Source organism: Microtus pennsylvanicus, chromosome 17, assembly GCF_037038515.1.
Source record: "Microtus pennsylvanicus isolate mMicPen1 chromosome 17, mMicPen1.hap1, whole genome shotgun sequence".
Classification (NCBI taxonomy): domain Eukaryota; kingdom Metazoa; phylum Chordata; class Mammalia; order Rodentia; family Cricetidae; genus Microtus; species Microtus pennsylvanicus.
This window is the reverse complement of record NC_134595.1, coordinates 38,297,902-38,312,305: the sequence shown is the minus strand read 5'-3', so window position 1 is coordinate 38,312,305 and position 14,404 is coordinate 38,297,902. Positions and strand designations below refer to the sequence as shown.

Here is a 14,404-nt window from a genome sequence, read left to right as displayed (position 1 = left end):
ACCTCCATCATGAGCCCAGATAACACCCTCTCCTCCCCTCCAGTTCTTCCACCTTTAAAAGGAAAGAGGTTGGGTGCTAACTGTGGGGCGGGGGGGGCTGTGGGGGACTCCAGGCCACTGGAATGAAGCAGCAGTTGGTTGCATGCAGCAGACTCCCACCATTGCCCGGTGGCCAGCTGTCTCTAATTGTCCCCAAGTCCCTACAATCCAGTCTCCCAGACCTCTAGGAATCTGGTTATGCTTAGTGGGGGCCCCTCATCCTTCCAGCCCATCCCTTGGTGTTTTCCACCCACTCCTCCCCAGCCCCTTCTGCCCCCTTCCTATCCCTCCGCACCCCCTTCGCCTCTGGCCCTGTCCCCTCTCCCCCCTCTCCCTGCTTCCCTGCCTGCCTCCTTCTCTGCCCGGCTGCAGTTGGGTGATAATCTCCCTCATTTAGCCTCCCGGCTGCTTCCCCGGCTCATTGCCCAGCTGGTCCCTGGGGCCCGGCCCAGTTTCTTCCCCACCCCCACCCCCAGCCCTGCGCCCAAGCTCCCTCAGCCCCTCCCCTTTTCTCTCACCCATTCCCAGGGGACCAGCTGCCCCTTGCAGGGAGGGAAAACAGGGCTGAAGGGAGCTGGCCAGGATCTAAACTGGCTGTGAGCGAGTGGGAGGGGCTTCTAGAGATCCCAGAGCTGGATGTGTGGGGAGGGGCTACCGTTCCCCCAGGACGTGAGCCCCACCCAGTCTCTTCGACCCTCCAATTATTCCCATTTCTCAGATTTGTTCACAGTCCAATTCTCCCTGCCCTGGGTCGTGCACTGGGCTTCCTGCAATTGGGAAAGAGAAAGGTAGCGAGCAAGGGAGGCAAAGGTTAGAGTAGCTCCGGCTAGACACGCCGGGGAAGGGGTGGGGGCCACAGGAAGAGGGGGATGAATTAGCCAGGGGGGACTGGGAGGATGCTTAGAGCTTTTACTTGGGCAAAATGTCCCCAAGGGGAGACCCAGGCCTCCCAGGACTCAACCTAAAGGGGTTCTCAGGGAACCTCTTTACAGCCCAGGAACACCTCCAGAGGAAGCTGTTTCTGCTCCTTCCGATCATTTGTGGGCTCCCGACTCCCTGGCTAGCTGGCTCTATTCATAAACTACACGACCTTTGAACTCTTAAGGAGCATTCATAGATCGAATCCCCAGCCTCCTGATCCCAAGGGAACCTCCTTGCCATCCGCCCAAGCTCAGAAACCAGGAACTGGTGCTGACCAGGGGGTGGGAAGCCAGTGTGGGACAGACATGGGTGAGAAGGGACAAGGATGGGGGGGGGGTGCTGGCCGGGCCAAGCCTGGCTGGCGAGCGAACAGCGGTGACAAACGGGCTGTGCGGGGGCCGAGGGGCGGGGGGCGGACGGCGGCTGATTTATCTGGGTTATTTATGCCACGGACGAGGCAGGAGAAGCGGTTAATGAGAGTCCCGGGGAAGGGGGATGGGGAGGCCCAGACGTGATCTGAGGCAACAGAAGAGGGTTAGCGTCCCACCGCCAGGCCCTACCCCCTTTGTCACCAGTACTCTCTGCACACACCCCCCCCACAAGGCCCTCCCTGGGCTATCCCAGGGAAGCACAGCATCTAATTGGGCGTTCTCAAGCGGAGGTCGTTGGTCCCCAGGAATGGAGAGGTTGGGGTTCAAGATTAGAGGAATCTGGAAGAACTAGGGAGAAAACATGGAAACGGGGGCCAGGAAGAAGAAGAAGAAAGGTACAAATCCTGACTGGCCAGAAACGATGACGTTTGAGAGGTCAGTGGAGTGGCCTGAGGTAGAACGGGGAAAGTGGGAGTGGGTGGGCATCCCCCAGACTCTGAGCTGAGGCTGGACAGAGGGCAAAGGGCCATCAGCCAGGAGCCCTGAGAAGGGGGTCTGGGTGACAGAGAGGCTAGACAGAAGGGGGCGCTGGTCAGAGAGCAGAGAGAGAAGGAAGGAGAGAGAGAAGATCCCGAGGAGGAGGGGGAGAGGGCTTTGCAGCAGCGAAAGCTGCTGGGAGCAGATAAGGCAGCGCGGCAGCAGGAGGGATTAAAGCTCTGAGGGGCATGGTGGGGGGGGGGTGCCGTGTGGGATGATGGGAGGGGGCAGGGAGGAGAAAGTTGAGGGCAAGACACCCGGCCAAGGAGACGAGCAGGGAAATGAGATCTTTGAGGAGGCAGGTTTAATCAGGAGCTATTAACTAGGAAAGGAGAAAGAAGGAACTCTTGATCATCCGTTCCGCGGAGAAGGACTTTCTTGTCATGGACAGACTCTTACACCCCACACACGCCCGGGGTGGCATAGCTAAGCCAACCGATGAACTGAGGACGGTAGAGGACTACTGGATAATAGGGTTGGCAGAGGCTGGCCCCAGGAGCTGCTCAGAACAGGTCTAGAGAGACTAAGAGCGCACAGCGCCTCCTTGTGGTGTCCTGTGGAACACAGGCGAGCCACAGGAATAGTCGTTGGTGGTCCGCTGGCATGAAGACCCCACCTGTCTAGGGGTAGGTCTCCTTATGGGGAGGGGTACAATCCTGGGAGAAGGGTAAGCTGCTTCTCAAGGTGAGCCCCCGAGACCCCGAGGCATCCCTTACTGTCTCTTGCTCAACTAGAAGGGTGTTCTTGGTGCCAACAAAGCCCCCCACTCCCCCAGACCTAGCCTAGGACAATTCAGAGCAGGCCTTGGTGACAGAAGGCAGCCTTAGGGGGAAGGAAAGGAAAGAGAGTGGGCTGCGGGAGGAGAGCGGGGGTGGCAGGCGGGGCTGGGTAATTGCGTGTTTGCCAGTTCTCAGTCTCTGCACACGAGGGAGCGTGTGTTGGTGGGTGTTGCTTCACTTTGAGGAGTGTCTGTTGGCAGGGGTGTCAGGGTGTCTATCTCAGGGGTCTGGGCTCTCCTTGCTTCCCGCCCTCTTTGTGTTTTGGGGAGCATGGCTCTGGGCACACCCAGCTGTGTTCCGTGCTGATGAGGCAGATGTGGCGGGCCCCAGCTGTGCCTGCTTCCCAGAGAGGGGGAGGGGGCTGCAATCTGCTCCCCCATAATGGCTGCTAAGTGCCAGGGGGAGGAACTAATATAGAGGTAGGACTGGGCCCTGGGCAACCCCAGCAAAAGGACATGAGGGAAAGAGGGCACTGCCTCCCCCACCCAGTCCTGCTCTGACCAGGCCCCCCACCCTACCCAATGTTCTTGGCTCACCCTGTCTTGCTTGCTCCTGAAGCCCATCCAAATTTCTCTCCATACTCAGTCCCTGGCCTCAGCTCTCCTCCCCAGTTGCCCCATCCAGTCTGATGCCAGGGACCCACCCCCTTCCTGGCCCCCAGCTCGTTCCCCTTTGCTGATTTTACAGAATAATCTTTTTATAGAAACTGGGGGGGGAGCACTAATGGCAGGAACACACCCCTCCCCCTGCTTTCCCCCACTTCCCACCCCAGTTTCTTCTCAAACCCACCCCTGAGCCAGTACCCTCCTACACCTATACCTCCATGAGACCAAGTTTGGGTGCGGGTCCCAGCGTAGCAGACAAGGGGGCTCCCTGCTACCTCTTGAGGCAGGGTGCTCCCATATTATGGGGTGTGAGTTGCCCCTCAGACAGATGGGGAGAAATGGGGGCATCATCCCCCTTACTGTTTAGATGCTTTGCATGAGTGACCCCCTCAGCCTGGGGAATGTTTTGAAGGGTTCAGCTTCCTTGCCTCACCCCACCTTCAAACACTGACCCTTTCCCCTCCGAGTGCCTCCTGCCATCATGTCTCCACCCCCACTGGGTCTAGGAGGGGGCTCCCGGGGGCCAGGGTCTGACACAGACTTATTGGATTTCACGGTGTTTTGCTGAGAAAATAATTAAATTATCATATTTATGATGGAGCTGCCATGGCCTCTGCCAACCACTTGGAACAGAAGGGTCAGGATAGGGGGAGGAGAGGAGAGGGACCCAGAGCCTGGCCCCGTGGTCCAACCCTCTCCTAGCCCCTTCCTCAGGGAGGTGACCCCAGGCTGAGCGGGTCTGCAACTCTCTGCTGATGGTGATGAGAGGTCTCGGCTGGGGGCAGGTGGAAAGAAACCACGGAAAGGGGCTGTGGAGACACAGGTTACAGGTTAGGACTAAGACCCTGGGCCATCTCCCATGGCTGTCTCCCAGCCCTCAGGACCCAGGAGGTCACATCTAGGCCAATCCCCAGGTCAGCCTTGGTCTAGCTCCTATATATCTTTCTAACTTCCTGCCTAGGAAGCTACGAGATCCTGGGCTCTGTCCCGACCCTGATGTTGACAAGACCCGGACACCCTGCTGCCTGCCACCCAAGCTGGTTGCCAGGACCCCCTCCTGCCTCCCACCCAAACCCTGCCCCCCTATTCTCTCCGGGTAATTAGATTCCTCTCAATTAGCAGATTACGATCATTACCAGCTCATCTGGCAACTAAGCTCAGCACCCACAGCTGTGGAAAGGGGGGTGCCAAGAGGGGCACACTGGGGTCATGGGCAAACATGAGAGACGTGTGCAGAGCAGGGCTATGACCTGCCAGAAGGTCCGAGGCTGCCAAAAGGTGACAATGCGTCTCCTGACGAGAGACCTCTGCCAGAGGAGTGGGAGACCCCTGGAGTAGGGGCAAAACCCCCCAACTCCCCAAAGGCAGTCTGGGAGCAGATGGAGCTGGCAAAGCGTTAAACAGGCCAGGGCTGGGTCTTGGCAGGAGCTGAGAACGGGCTGCTGGGTGTGCAGTCTGGGCCCAAGCCTCCCAGCAAGTGTGCGTGTGCCCACTGAAATCCCTCAGCTTTCTCTCAGCGTTCTATAAAGCCAGGCCCAGGGAGGCAGGCAAGCAGGGTGAAGGTCAGAGGGCCAGCAGGCCAGGGAGCCTGGAGGGTCTCCCTCTAAAGCAGCTAGTGCAGAAGGCTGAGGCAGTGGGAGGGGGAGATTTACCAAGACTCTGGATTCATTATTCATGAGCCAGCAGCAAGGACTCCAATTTAAATGCTAATGTGGGGGGGCCTGACTCAGCTGCCCCTCTCATACCTCCACCCCCAGCCCAGGCACAAGCGGAGTCCAAGCTGGCTCCAAGGTTCGTAGGGGTTTATTTGGGCCTGGGGAGGGAGGCCAGAAGTCCCGGGCCACACACGTGGCTCCTTGCAAGGGAGGATTCTGCCTGGTTTCCTCAGATCCTTTCTGGACAGAGCTGGCCAGGCAGGCAGTAGCCCGAAGGGGAGTGGGCAGCACCCCCTCACAGGATGATCTGGTTGGTGAAGCTTCGACTCAGCTCCTTGTGTGGCAGAACGATCGAGTTCAAGATGAGCACCTCGGCAGGGATCCGGACGCGGCAGCCTGAAGCATGGGCGAGGGCACCAGGAGCAAGCAGGTCTTGAGAGGTGATGGGGGAGGAAGCCTGGGCCATGACTAGGCCATCAAGAGGGGGCCCTCCCTGCCCTTCTGTGCTCCTGGTCTCAGCCCCCAGGGACTCATTCAGGCAGAGTACATGACAGGATCTTGGTATTTGTTGAAAGAATACACACACACACACACACACACACACACGTGCATGATACATACAAGACATCACCTGTGGAGCTTCCCAACCCTTACCCCTAACCCCCACAAACCATACCCAGAATAGTAATGGCAGGAAGTAGCTTTCCATCCTTGAAGAGACTCTCACTGTCCATGCGGGCTCGGGGATCATTGGGATTAGGGTCATTGGGAGTCCCCTCTACGCGGGCCCAGCGCCCCACAGTGCTTCCCCAGCCCACGATACTGTGAAGGACACAGGTGTGCTCCTGTCAAATAGGATGGTTCAAGGTGAGTGGAATGGGAGGTAGGCATAAGAATGTGTGGAAGGGAGATGCAGAGCCTAGTGCTCACCATTCTTGCCCTGGGAGGCATCCCTGGGCCCTCCCCCTCGGCCGTTTTGGGTACCACACACTACGGTGTGCCTGGTTCCTACCTGCAAAGTGGCTCCATGAAGGACAATGCTCTCTCGCAGACGCACACCCTCGCCCAAAGTCACCCCCTTCCCAATGGAGACATTGGGGCCCAGCTGTGGAGAGAATGGGGGGACGGAGGATGCTCAAGGCCCCATAACAGGTGAGCCAAAGCGGAGAGACACACCAGCATCTAAGCCCAGTCCCTGGGTATCCCCACCAATCCCAACAGCCTCTCCCTGAGGTTGGGGCCACAGCTTACCACAGCGGATGGGGCCACTTTAGCAGTTGGATGGATGTAAACGTTTCCTAGAAGCAGAAGAAACAACCTGAGGGCAGATACCCCGAAACACATTTGGACGGGGGTGGGGGGAGACTGAGCCTTCACTTCCGCACCTGAGGTGAAGAGTGTAGGCTCCCAGGGTGTGGGACAGTAAATGGCAATGATGGGATGGGGTGGTACCTCTGATTCGTGGGCCCCCTGGAGTGTGTTTGGCTAGCCGTTCTGGGTGAGTGATCTGGTATCGGCTCAGATACAGACGGGACGCATAGAGGGCTGAGCTAGGGGTCGGAAAAGGGAGTGAGACACTCATGGTCCAACAGGACCTGTGCCTACCATCCCAATGCCACTCTCAGAGCCTCAAGATCAGAGGCAGTCTCTTCCCAAACCCCCACATACCCTGCAGACTTGATCTGGCTCCAGATACCATCAGTGAGGTGCACATAGATTTGGCCCTGCCCGGCTAGGGCCGAGAACACATCCTGCTCCAGACGGATGGTCCCTGCCCCAGGCCATGAGCCTGGAGATTCCTCTCTGGCCAGGAAAGGAGAAGACATCAGAACTGAAGGGGCTTTCGCCACCTCTTCGAGGCCTCTAGCTTGGCTCCTCTATCAAGGTCTATCCAAATTCTAGGGACTTCTTCTCCTACCTTTGATAGACTGCTTTCACTGGGGAGCCCCATGCCTAGCTGGATCCCACTCCTCCCATCCTTGTCACGTCTACCCTCCCCCCAGTCACCCATCTAGTCACCCTCCCTTACTGGATGGCACAAAAAAAAAAAAAAAAAAAAACAAACTCACCCCAGAGCAAGGCAGCTGGTGAGGGCAGAGACAGTCACAGAGAGAGGGGGGAAAGAGATGGTAGAGATGCCAGCTCAGCGGAAACAGAGACAGAGAAGCCAGGAGAGATGGGGAGAAGCAGAGACATGGTGGAGTGAGAAATGGTTGTCAGCAGATGAATGAGGCGTGAGATGGGATCTGGGCGGGAGAAGCCTAATAGGCAGCTTTCAGGCTTGGGAAGGACGAACCTCACATGAGCAAGCAGGTCTCTGGGCAGCCTGTGTGTGTGTGTAAACGTGTGTGTGTCTGCACTTGAGCACATGGGCACCCAAGTGTGTGTTGCCGTCTGTTCTGAAAGATGTCTCTGGGACACCCAGGGCTGGAGAGAAACGGACCAGAAGGGGAATAGGCAGGCAGTGACAGAGGAGGAGCTGGGGTGTATAAGGAAGAGGGACAGAATGGGGTTAGAAGGGGAGGGGCTTAGGGAGGCCAGCTAGAGAGGACGCTGGGAAAGGGCAAAGGGAGAGAGGGTGAGAAGGGTGACGTGGAACCTTCAGAGCCTGGCAGGGGGCAGGAGTCTGGGTCTAGGATGTTTGGGGTTGGGTCCCAGGGTCATGGAGGCTGCCTCACAGTTGCCTATCCTGTTGGTTACGCTGGAAAACATCCCGAAGAGGCTTCAGGGCTTCTGGGGAGAAAAGGTAGATGCCACAGTTGATGATGTCACTGATAAAGGTGCTGGGTTTCTCCACATAGTGTAGGACCTAAGGACGTGAAAACAGAGAGGATAGTGGAGGGCAGACCACCACCACCAACAACAACACAATCTCACGCTCTCATTCCCAGGCCCAAACGGTAGCCCACCCCTTGCCTCTACCAGGCTCTACATCCCCACAGGGCTACCTGCTCTACCCTCTCTAAGCCCTAGCATTGCAGGAGCACAGCTCCAGGCCACTGGGATGTCCTTCCCTCCTCCTCTGGAAAACCCACCTTTAGAAACCCAGTTGACATTGTTACCCCTCAGTCCTCTCCTGCCAGTTCCACGTGGCTATTCGGGCCTGTCACCCCTGACCTCGGGACGTACCTCACTCAGGCCACTGTGCCATTTCTAAGGATTGGCCTCTGACTCTTTTTCCTGTAGACTGAGGTTTCAGGGGGGTAGGAAATGTGGTTCTGTTTCTCTCATGTCTAGCTGACGCCAGCCTCAAAACTGCGTGTATTCATATGCACATACATGTACATTACATATGTTTTATATATGTTAAATTATAAATAAATCAAATGGTTCTTGTGTCAAAATCAGTGAGATTCAGGGACAGAGACTCTCACAGACAGAGACAATGCCCCTTTGCCTTAGGGAGTATGCTCCTACCTCAGTAATTATGGCGCACCATGCACCTCCTACCTGTCTTTGCCTGCTCACCCTGCTCCTGAAGGAAGCCCTGTCCCCCACTCAAGCCATCGCCGGGCCTCTCTTCTGTGTTCCAGAGTGCCCCGTGCATACATTTATTAAGACATCACACCTACAGAAATGAACTGGCAGCCCTTCCCCCCGCCATTCTTTCTTAAAGGGTTCCAAGGGAAGGGTAGGGGGTATGGTACCCACACTGTCCTATCCACTGGACACGATGGGGTCCACCTTAGAGTGTTCTCAGCATTCTCTAGAGGTATGGGGCTGATCTTGCAGAGGGGTGCCCAGCCCCCGTTCTGCTCTCACCTCATGCGTCTGTGGATTCTCAACAATGCAGCCGTAGTTGAGGGATTGTGTCCTGTTAGCCTGAGAGACAGACATATCCGAGACAGTGACCTGCCTTCTCCAGGGCAGCCGAGGCTGTTTTCTCTCCTTTCCTTCCCCTCTAACACCTGGCACGTAGCTCTGACACTGACAGGCCTTCAGCAGAGTCGGGAGCTGACAGCTGCCCTCCCTCTCCCTACTTCCCAGCAACCAAAGGGCTCAGGGTTACCAATGACACCTCCATTCCCGTTGGGGAGCACATCTCCCTCCCAGCAGCCATTTCTACTCTAAGACCTAGAGTGGTCCCAGCCTCTCTACAGCCTTCAGCCCGCCCAGCCCCCCCCCTCTCACTGTGGTGCCGAGGAGTAAGAAAGGGTGGCGCTGGCGTCGGTGAGCATCCAGCATGGTACACAGGGGGAAGTCCGAGCAGACGTCAGCATTGAGCACGAAGAAGGCCTCAGGTGCCCCAGCCAGGATCTGGTCCCGGAAATGATAGAGACCACCTCCTGTGCCAAGAGGAGCAAACTCCTGCAGGTATCTGTCCCCAGAAACCCCAGCCAACTCAGTGAGACACCATGAGCCAGGGTAGCGGACTCACCCTCCCCCAATATCTCTGCCCTTGTCAGAAGTACTGGCCAAGGCCTGCAGAGAAACCTTATATTAAGCAATTCTGATGGCCAAAATAAGAATCCCTTGGGTATGAAATGAACCCTGACAAATACTGACTCAAACCACTCCAAGAACTTCGAGACTCTGTGTGTGTGTGTGTGTGTGTGTGTGTGTGTGTGTGTGTGTGTGTGCAGTGTGTGCATGCGCTCATGCATTCAAACACCTGATTGGAAGGTTAAACTCCTGCTGGGCAGCTTCTAGGAACTGGGTGAGAGCCTCATCAGGCTGGTAGAAGCCAATGAGCAGAATCTCCTGCATCCCAGGAACCTAGGACAAGAGAAGAGGTTGGGAGAGAAAAATTCTGATGGAATTAGGAGAATCTGGTCCAGAAGTCCAGAGGATACAAGTTCAGCTTCAGCTGTGTATCCTGGGTAATCAACCATTCTAGCCTGCTTTTCTTTTGGGTAATGCAGAAGATAGAAGAACCCTCCGTCTAAATCTTTCCATTTCATTATATTCTCCCATGCACCTGAACTGGAACCCACTCTAAGAATGATTTCAGCTACCAAGTTACATTAATGTATGATCCAGTCACCTTTTCTCCCTTTCCTTATCCAGGGCCCCCTCTTTCTCTCTCAGTACTGGGGACTGAACCTAAGGCCTCACACATACTAGACAAGTGCTCTCTCTCTCTGATCTTTATCTGTAGCTCATGCATGTGTGTGCATGCATGGGTGGGCACACACATGCCCATGTGAATTCATCCACCTGGAGGCCAAAGGTCAGGTCTCCCTTCAGGAGCAGTCCACCGTGTGTGTGTGTGTGTGTGTGTGTGTGTGTGTGTGTGTGTGTGTGTATGTGTGTGTCACGGTCTGAGACCTAATGATAAGGACAGACTGGCTGGCCAAGTAAGCCCCAGACTCAGTGCTGAGATTACAAGCGTCCATCACCATGACCGGCTCTTTATATAAGGTGATGGGGAGCTAACGCGGGTCCTCATGTTTCTGCAAGTCAGCACCGTATCAAACGAACATCTCCCATTATATATTATCCTCAGTTCGATACCAGCATGAGACGAGGGTATAATCGAGGGTGTGCATTGAATTAGGCATTTTACAGTCTTGCTTCTCTACAAAGGAGGTCTAATCTCTACTTTACAGATAAGAAAACCAGAGCTCAAAGAAGGTAAGAATTCCACTTGCTCCGGGTCACAGAAGGGAGACTGGACTCAAGCCCAAACCTCACCTATTACAAAGCAATAAAGAAAAGGAGCTGCAGCGTGGGCTCTGCGCTTTACCATCAACAGAGGCCCCCATGCCTCTGTAAAACTAGGTGTGAAATCCAAGCAGCAAGAGGCAGGGGAGTCAACAGGGCTAGCTGGAGCTCTGCACCACCCGAAGAAATGCCACTCACACAGGCACCTGTGAATGACAGCCCACGAAGTTTCCTTGGTGGGAAAGAGGAGACAGGCAGCAGGAAGGAGATGAGCGGGAAGTGTAGTGTGAGAGAACCTACAGGGTTACCTGGGCACAAGCTTCTATATGGTGCTGGATCATAGGGACGCCCGCCACAGGAAACAGTGGTTTGGGCACCTCAAAAGACAAAGGCCTGAAACGAGTCCCTGGGAGAGGAGAGGAGAATAGTTTAGCCTCCTACTTCCTGCTGTCCTAACCCCACCGACCGCTCCAGCCTACCCCTTCCCCTATTCAACAGCTCCTCACCCTTTTGAGGGCCTCCGATGAGGATCACAGCTTTGAGCATGATGGAGATTGCTACCTAAACCTCAACCGCCAACAGAAGAATTACACTCAGATCTCACACTTCAAATCGCAGCACGTCGCCCTTTCCTAGGATGCAAACTCAAAAGTTCAGTACAGTCCTTCCTACCACCACCAATTTCATGCCAATCCAGAATTGAGTAGCCTTCAAAAACCTGCACCCCACCATTTGTCAGGGAAGAAATTCTGTACACTCTGGGAACTCAACGGACTCCCTTGTCTGACCCCAAACATCAACAACCAGAAGCCTCCATCCCAATAACTCGCAAGCGTCTGCATCTTCTTTCTAGATGTTCGGCTCCGAATTCCAGCGGTGAATATGGAACCGCAAAAACCTCGCGTGAGCCCCGGGTATTTCATTTCAGTCCTAAGAATGAACCCCGAGCAGCGTACTAGCACTAATCTGCATTAAATGAGCACCAATCTGGGTGCTGAATGTGAATCCCACAACTGCATGTGCTAAAACTCAGTCAAAGGACAGGTGTCTCTGACATGCCAAACACTACAAGCTCCAGCAGTGCCCGTACTGAGGACTGGTGCCAAATCTCTGGATTCCGAGGATTGGTTGCTGACCCTCTGGACCCCACAACTGAGTCTGTCCAACAGACGTTAGTTTCTCGTAGCCAAGGGTTATGGAACCAAAACAATCCAGGACATGAGGAGAGCAGGACGGGACCTCGGAGCCCTCCCTACGTCTAGGGTCTGTCCCCTACCCCTACCCTGGCCACCACCCCTCCACGAAGTAGGTCCTTTTACCACTAGCTCCCTTTACGCCAGCTCTGCCGCCTGCTGCTGCTTGCTCCTTCCGCGTACGTGTCTCCTTACAACTCGCGAGAGCGCCTTCACAGGGGATGCCGGGAGTTGTAGTTTTAAAAAGTCCTCTCCCAACTTTATTATACAGTTTGGTAAATAAGAAGAGAGAGAGGTGAAGGTGGAGGTAAAAAAGTTAGGCATGGGAACTAATATTGAGACCTAGGACTTCACAGTACGGGCTCAGGAACAGCGGAGAACTAGGGAGGATCCCGACTAGAGGAGCAGTGGGTGTGGCCAGCCTTGGAAGGGGCAGGGGCTGGGGCGCCGACAGCCAGTGGACGCCGCGCTTAGCCTGAGCCAAAGAAGAGAAGGCGGAGTCTTAGCTCCCATGTTTGTCCTTCTGGGACATTTGACACTGAGAGAAATCCTGCTCCGGATTTACTGTCTGTGAAATGAAGCACCGGACTAGGCACGCTCTCCGGGCGTCCTAGTGACACGCCCATTCTGTGACCTTGGCTTGTGGGTCTAGGAACAAGTTCGCGGCGGGTGCTGGGAGATTAAAAGGCAATGCCACAAAACAGAAAAAAGACTCGGAGGGTCAGAAAGAAAGCAGTTTTATTAAGCAAGACAGAGGAGGGTTTGGGCCCCACCGGCCCCTGGCCTCGCAGCCACGGCGAAAGGTCTGACAGTCCCTTTCAAGCCAAGTCCAACTGAGAAAAAGTGCTAGGTTCCTGCGCAGGCTGCAACCGCCAGGGGGTGTGGTCCGGCGAATGGTCCACGTGATTGTGTAGGTGCCAATTTCAACCCACCCGGGGGAGGTGTGGAGAGATGGAGAGTGGAGTTGTGGGTCAATTTACCCGCATAGTGAGCTTAGTTAATTAGAATACTTTTTTCTTTGCAGTCCAGCGACCCTCATCCTTCTGCAAGGCTTCTGGGAACAGAACCAGTCCCAGAAAAAGCCCTGCTTTTACTGGAGATCCGAGCCCTTCCCGGCCTTCGTATTTGATGTTCTCTCTGTCTTTCATCCAGTTAACATTCGGAGGAGGCTAGCCCGGTATCTGGGCGGGCAGTGTTACTATGGTGTCTTTGCGTGTTAGTGTTATCGTGTCCCTTTTGAATCTTAGCCTGAACTAGATGAAGGGCGGGGAAACCCCACCTAAAAGCAAGGTGGGGTAAGAGCATCACCTCTCCAACTAATATCTGGCCCAAATGTGCATTTGAATTCACACTATGATATCGGACAAATGACTAGCTTCTAAGGTTTTATCTCTGTAGCTATTAAACAGGACTTGGCCCTGTCCCTCCTTCTCTGGGTCAAATAGAAGATCAAAGGAGCTCTCACAATTTTTCAGAGACAGCTTTGAGTAGGGGAACATGCCCTGAGTTGGGAGCCAGAAACTGGATTTTAAATCTTGATTTACTCTATGGGCCCTCGCGTGGTACAACGGGAGCCCATAGCTGACTTCTCAGTCTGGGTAGAATCCGGTCCTGAAGTAGGAGAGGAAATTGTTAGGACGGTCACGTCCTCCAGGCAGTGTGGAGGCTGGGCTCCTCATCACTCTGTGTGGACTAGACCCAGCTACAAAGGCGTGCCAGCCGTGGACCCTATTACTGCAGAGCCCGCAGGGTGGTGCTGTTTTGGACTATGGCACCAGTTCCTTCCACAAGGATGCATGCAGAGTCTGAGCAGTGGCAGAAGGCGTTGGCTAAACTGACCCAGGTAGTCCGACTTGCCCGCATCACCCGGGCCACTACATTGCTCAGCTCCTTGCACCTTTGCTCCAGCAGATGAACAGACCCGGGAGAGCTGAAATTCAGCTTGGCTGTGCTGCCTTCACCAGAATTATGCCTCCCAGTGGCTCCAGAACCCCGGGCAGGCCTTTCTCCCTCAGTTCTTTCTGAAGCCTACACCCCTACCACCACCCTAGGCCGGGCCAGTCCTCAGAGCTCCCATAATAGCAATGAAGCCTGCCAGCACGCCACCTCCTTGTGGGGTGGGGGCCTCCAAGGGCCCCTTCTCCTTGGCCCACTAGATACCTAACCTGGAAATTGGGGTTGATGGGAAGGGGCGACCACTGTTCCTTTTAAAAATGGTCCTCTCTTGCCCTCAGCCTTTCTCCCCCAGCCCAGTGACTAGTGGTTCACACCATAGCTACAGGGCAGGTCTCGCAGCCTTCCTCTGGACTCCTTCATCCGTGACCCCTGTAGGAGGCCTGGATGCAGATGGAGATATTCTGGACCTGGGGGTCATTGATATCAGAGTAATATTCTGGAAGTGTGGCAACTGATTTGTCTGGTTTTTTTGTTTGTTTGTTTGTTTTGTTTTGTTCCCCCCCACACAGGAACTGCTTTGGACATCTGAAGAGTAGACAACAAATATGGGGGGTGGGCAGGCTGTGCCAGAGGTTTTGCGTTTTCGCCGCGCTCCCTACTTAAGGAAAATACCCACCTGGGATGAGACTGTCTGAAGCCTCGGCCAGGAATGGACTCCTCCTACAGAGGCTGACTTTAGGACCAGTTGGCTACCTAGGTAGTTTGTAGGCCACCTCCCTGGATGTCACAGCAGGGGGGGGCAGG

At 55.1% G+C, this 14,404-nt stretch overlaps 1 protein-coding gene across 1 annotated transcript; it reads right to left on the bottom strand.

The window, feature by feature from the left end:
* Positions 1–5,037: 5,037 nt before the first annotated feature.
* Positions 5,038–11,914, bottom strand: Gmppa (GDP-mannose pyrophosphorylase A). The gene is made up of 13 exons (XM_075951260.1): positions 11,831–11,914; positions 11,018–11,143; positions 10,820–10,917; positions 9,520–9,623; positions 9,039–9,225; positions 8,670–8,729; positions 7,586–7,716; positions 6,576–6,710; positions 6,360–6,457; positions 6,159–6,205; positions 5,920–6,012; positions 5,584–5,752; positions 5,038–5,303 (listed from the first exon to the last, which is right to left on the bottom strand). Exons 2-13 carry the CDS (start codon positions 11,055–11,057, stop codon positions 5,203–5,205), a joined length of 1,263 nt encoding a protein of 420 aa, XP_075807375.1. The 5' UTR covers positions 11,058–11,143; positions 11,831–11,914; the 3' UTR covers positions 5,038–5,202.
* Between the last annotated feature and the right edge of the window lie 2,490 nt (positions 11,915–14,404).

What these genes read in the sequence shown, in the direction of transcription:
- Gmppa (XM_075951260.1), bottom strand. Translation starts at nt 11,057, where the DNA reads ATGCTCAAAGCTGTGATCCTCATCGGAGGCCCTCAAAAGG. An exon ending in AGGGGGCCCACGAATCAGAG is followed by an intron (nt 6,206 to 6,359) that starts GTACCACCCCAT and finishes TTCTGCTTCTAG; the next exon opens with GAAACGTTTACATCCATCCA. An exon ending in AAGTGGCCCCATCCGCTGTG is followed by an intron (nt 6,013 to 6,158) that starts GTAAGCTGTGGC and finishes TTCTCTCCACAG; the next exon opens with CTGGGCCCCAATGTCTCCAT.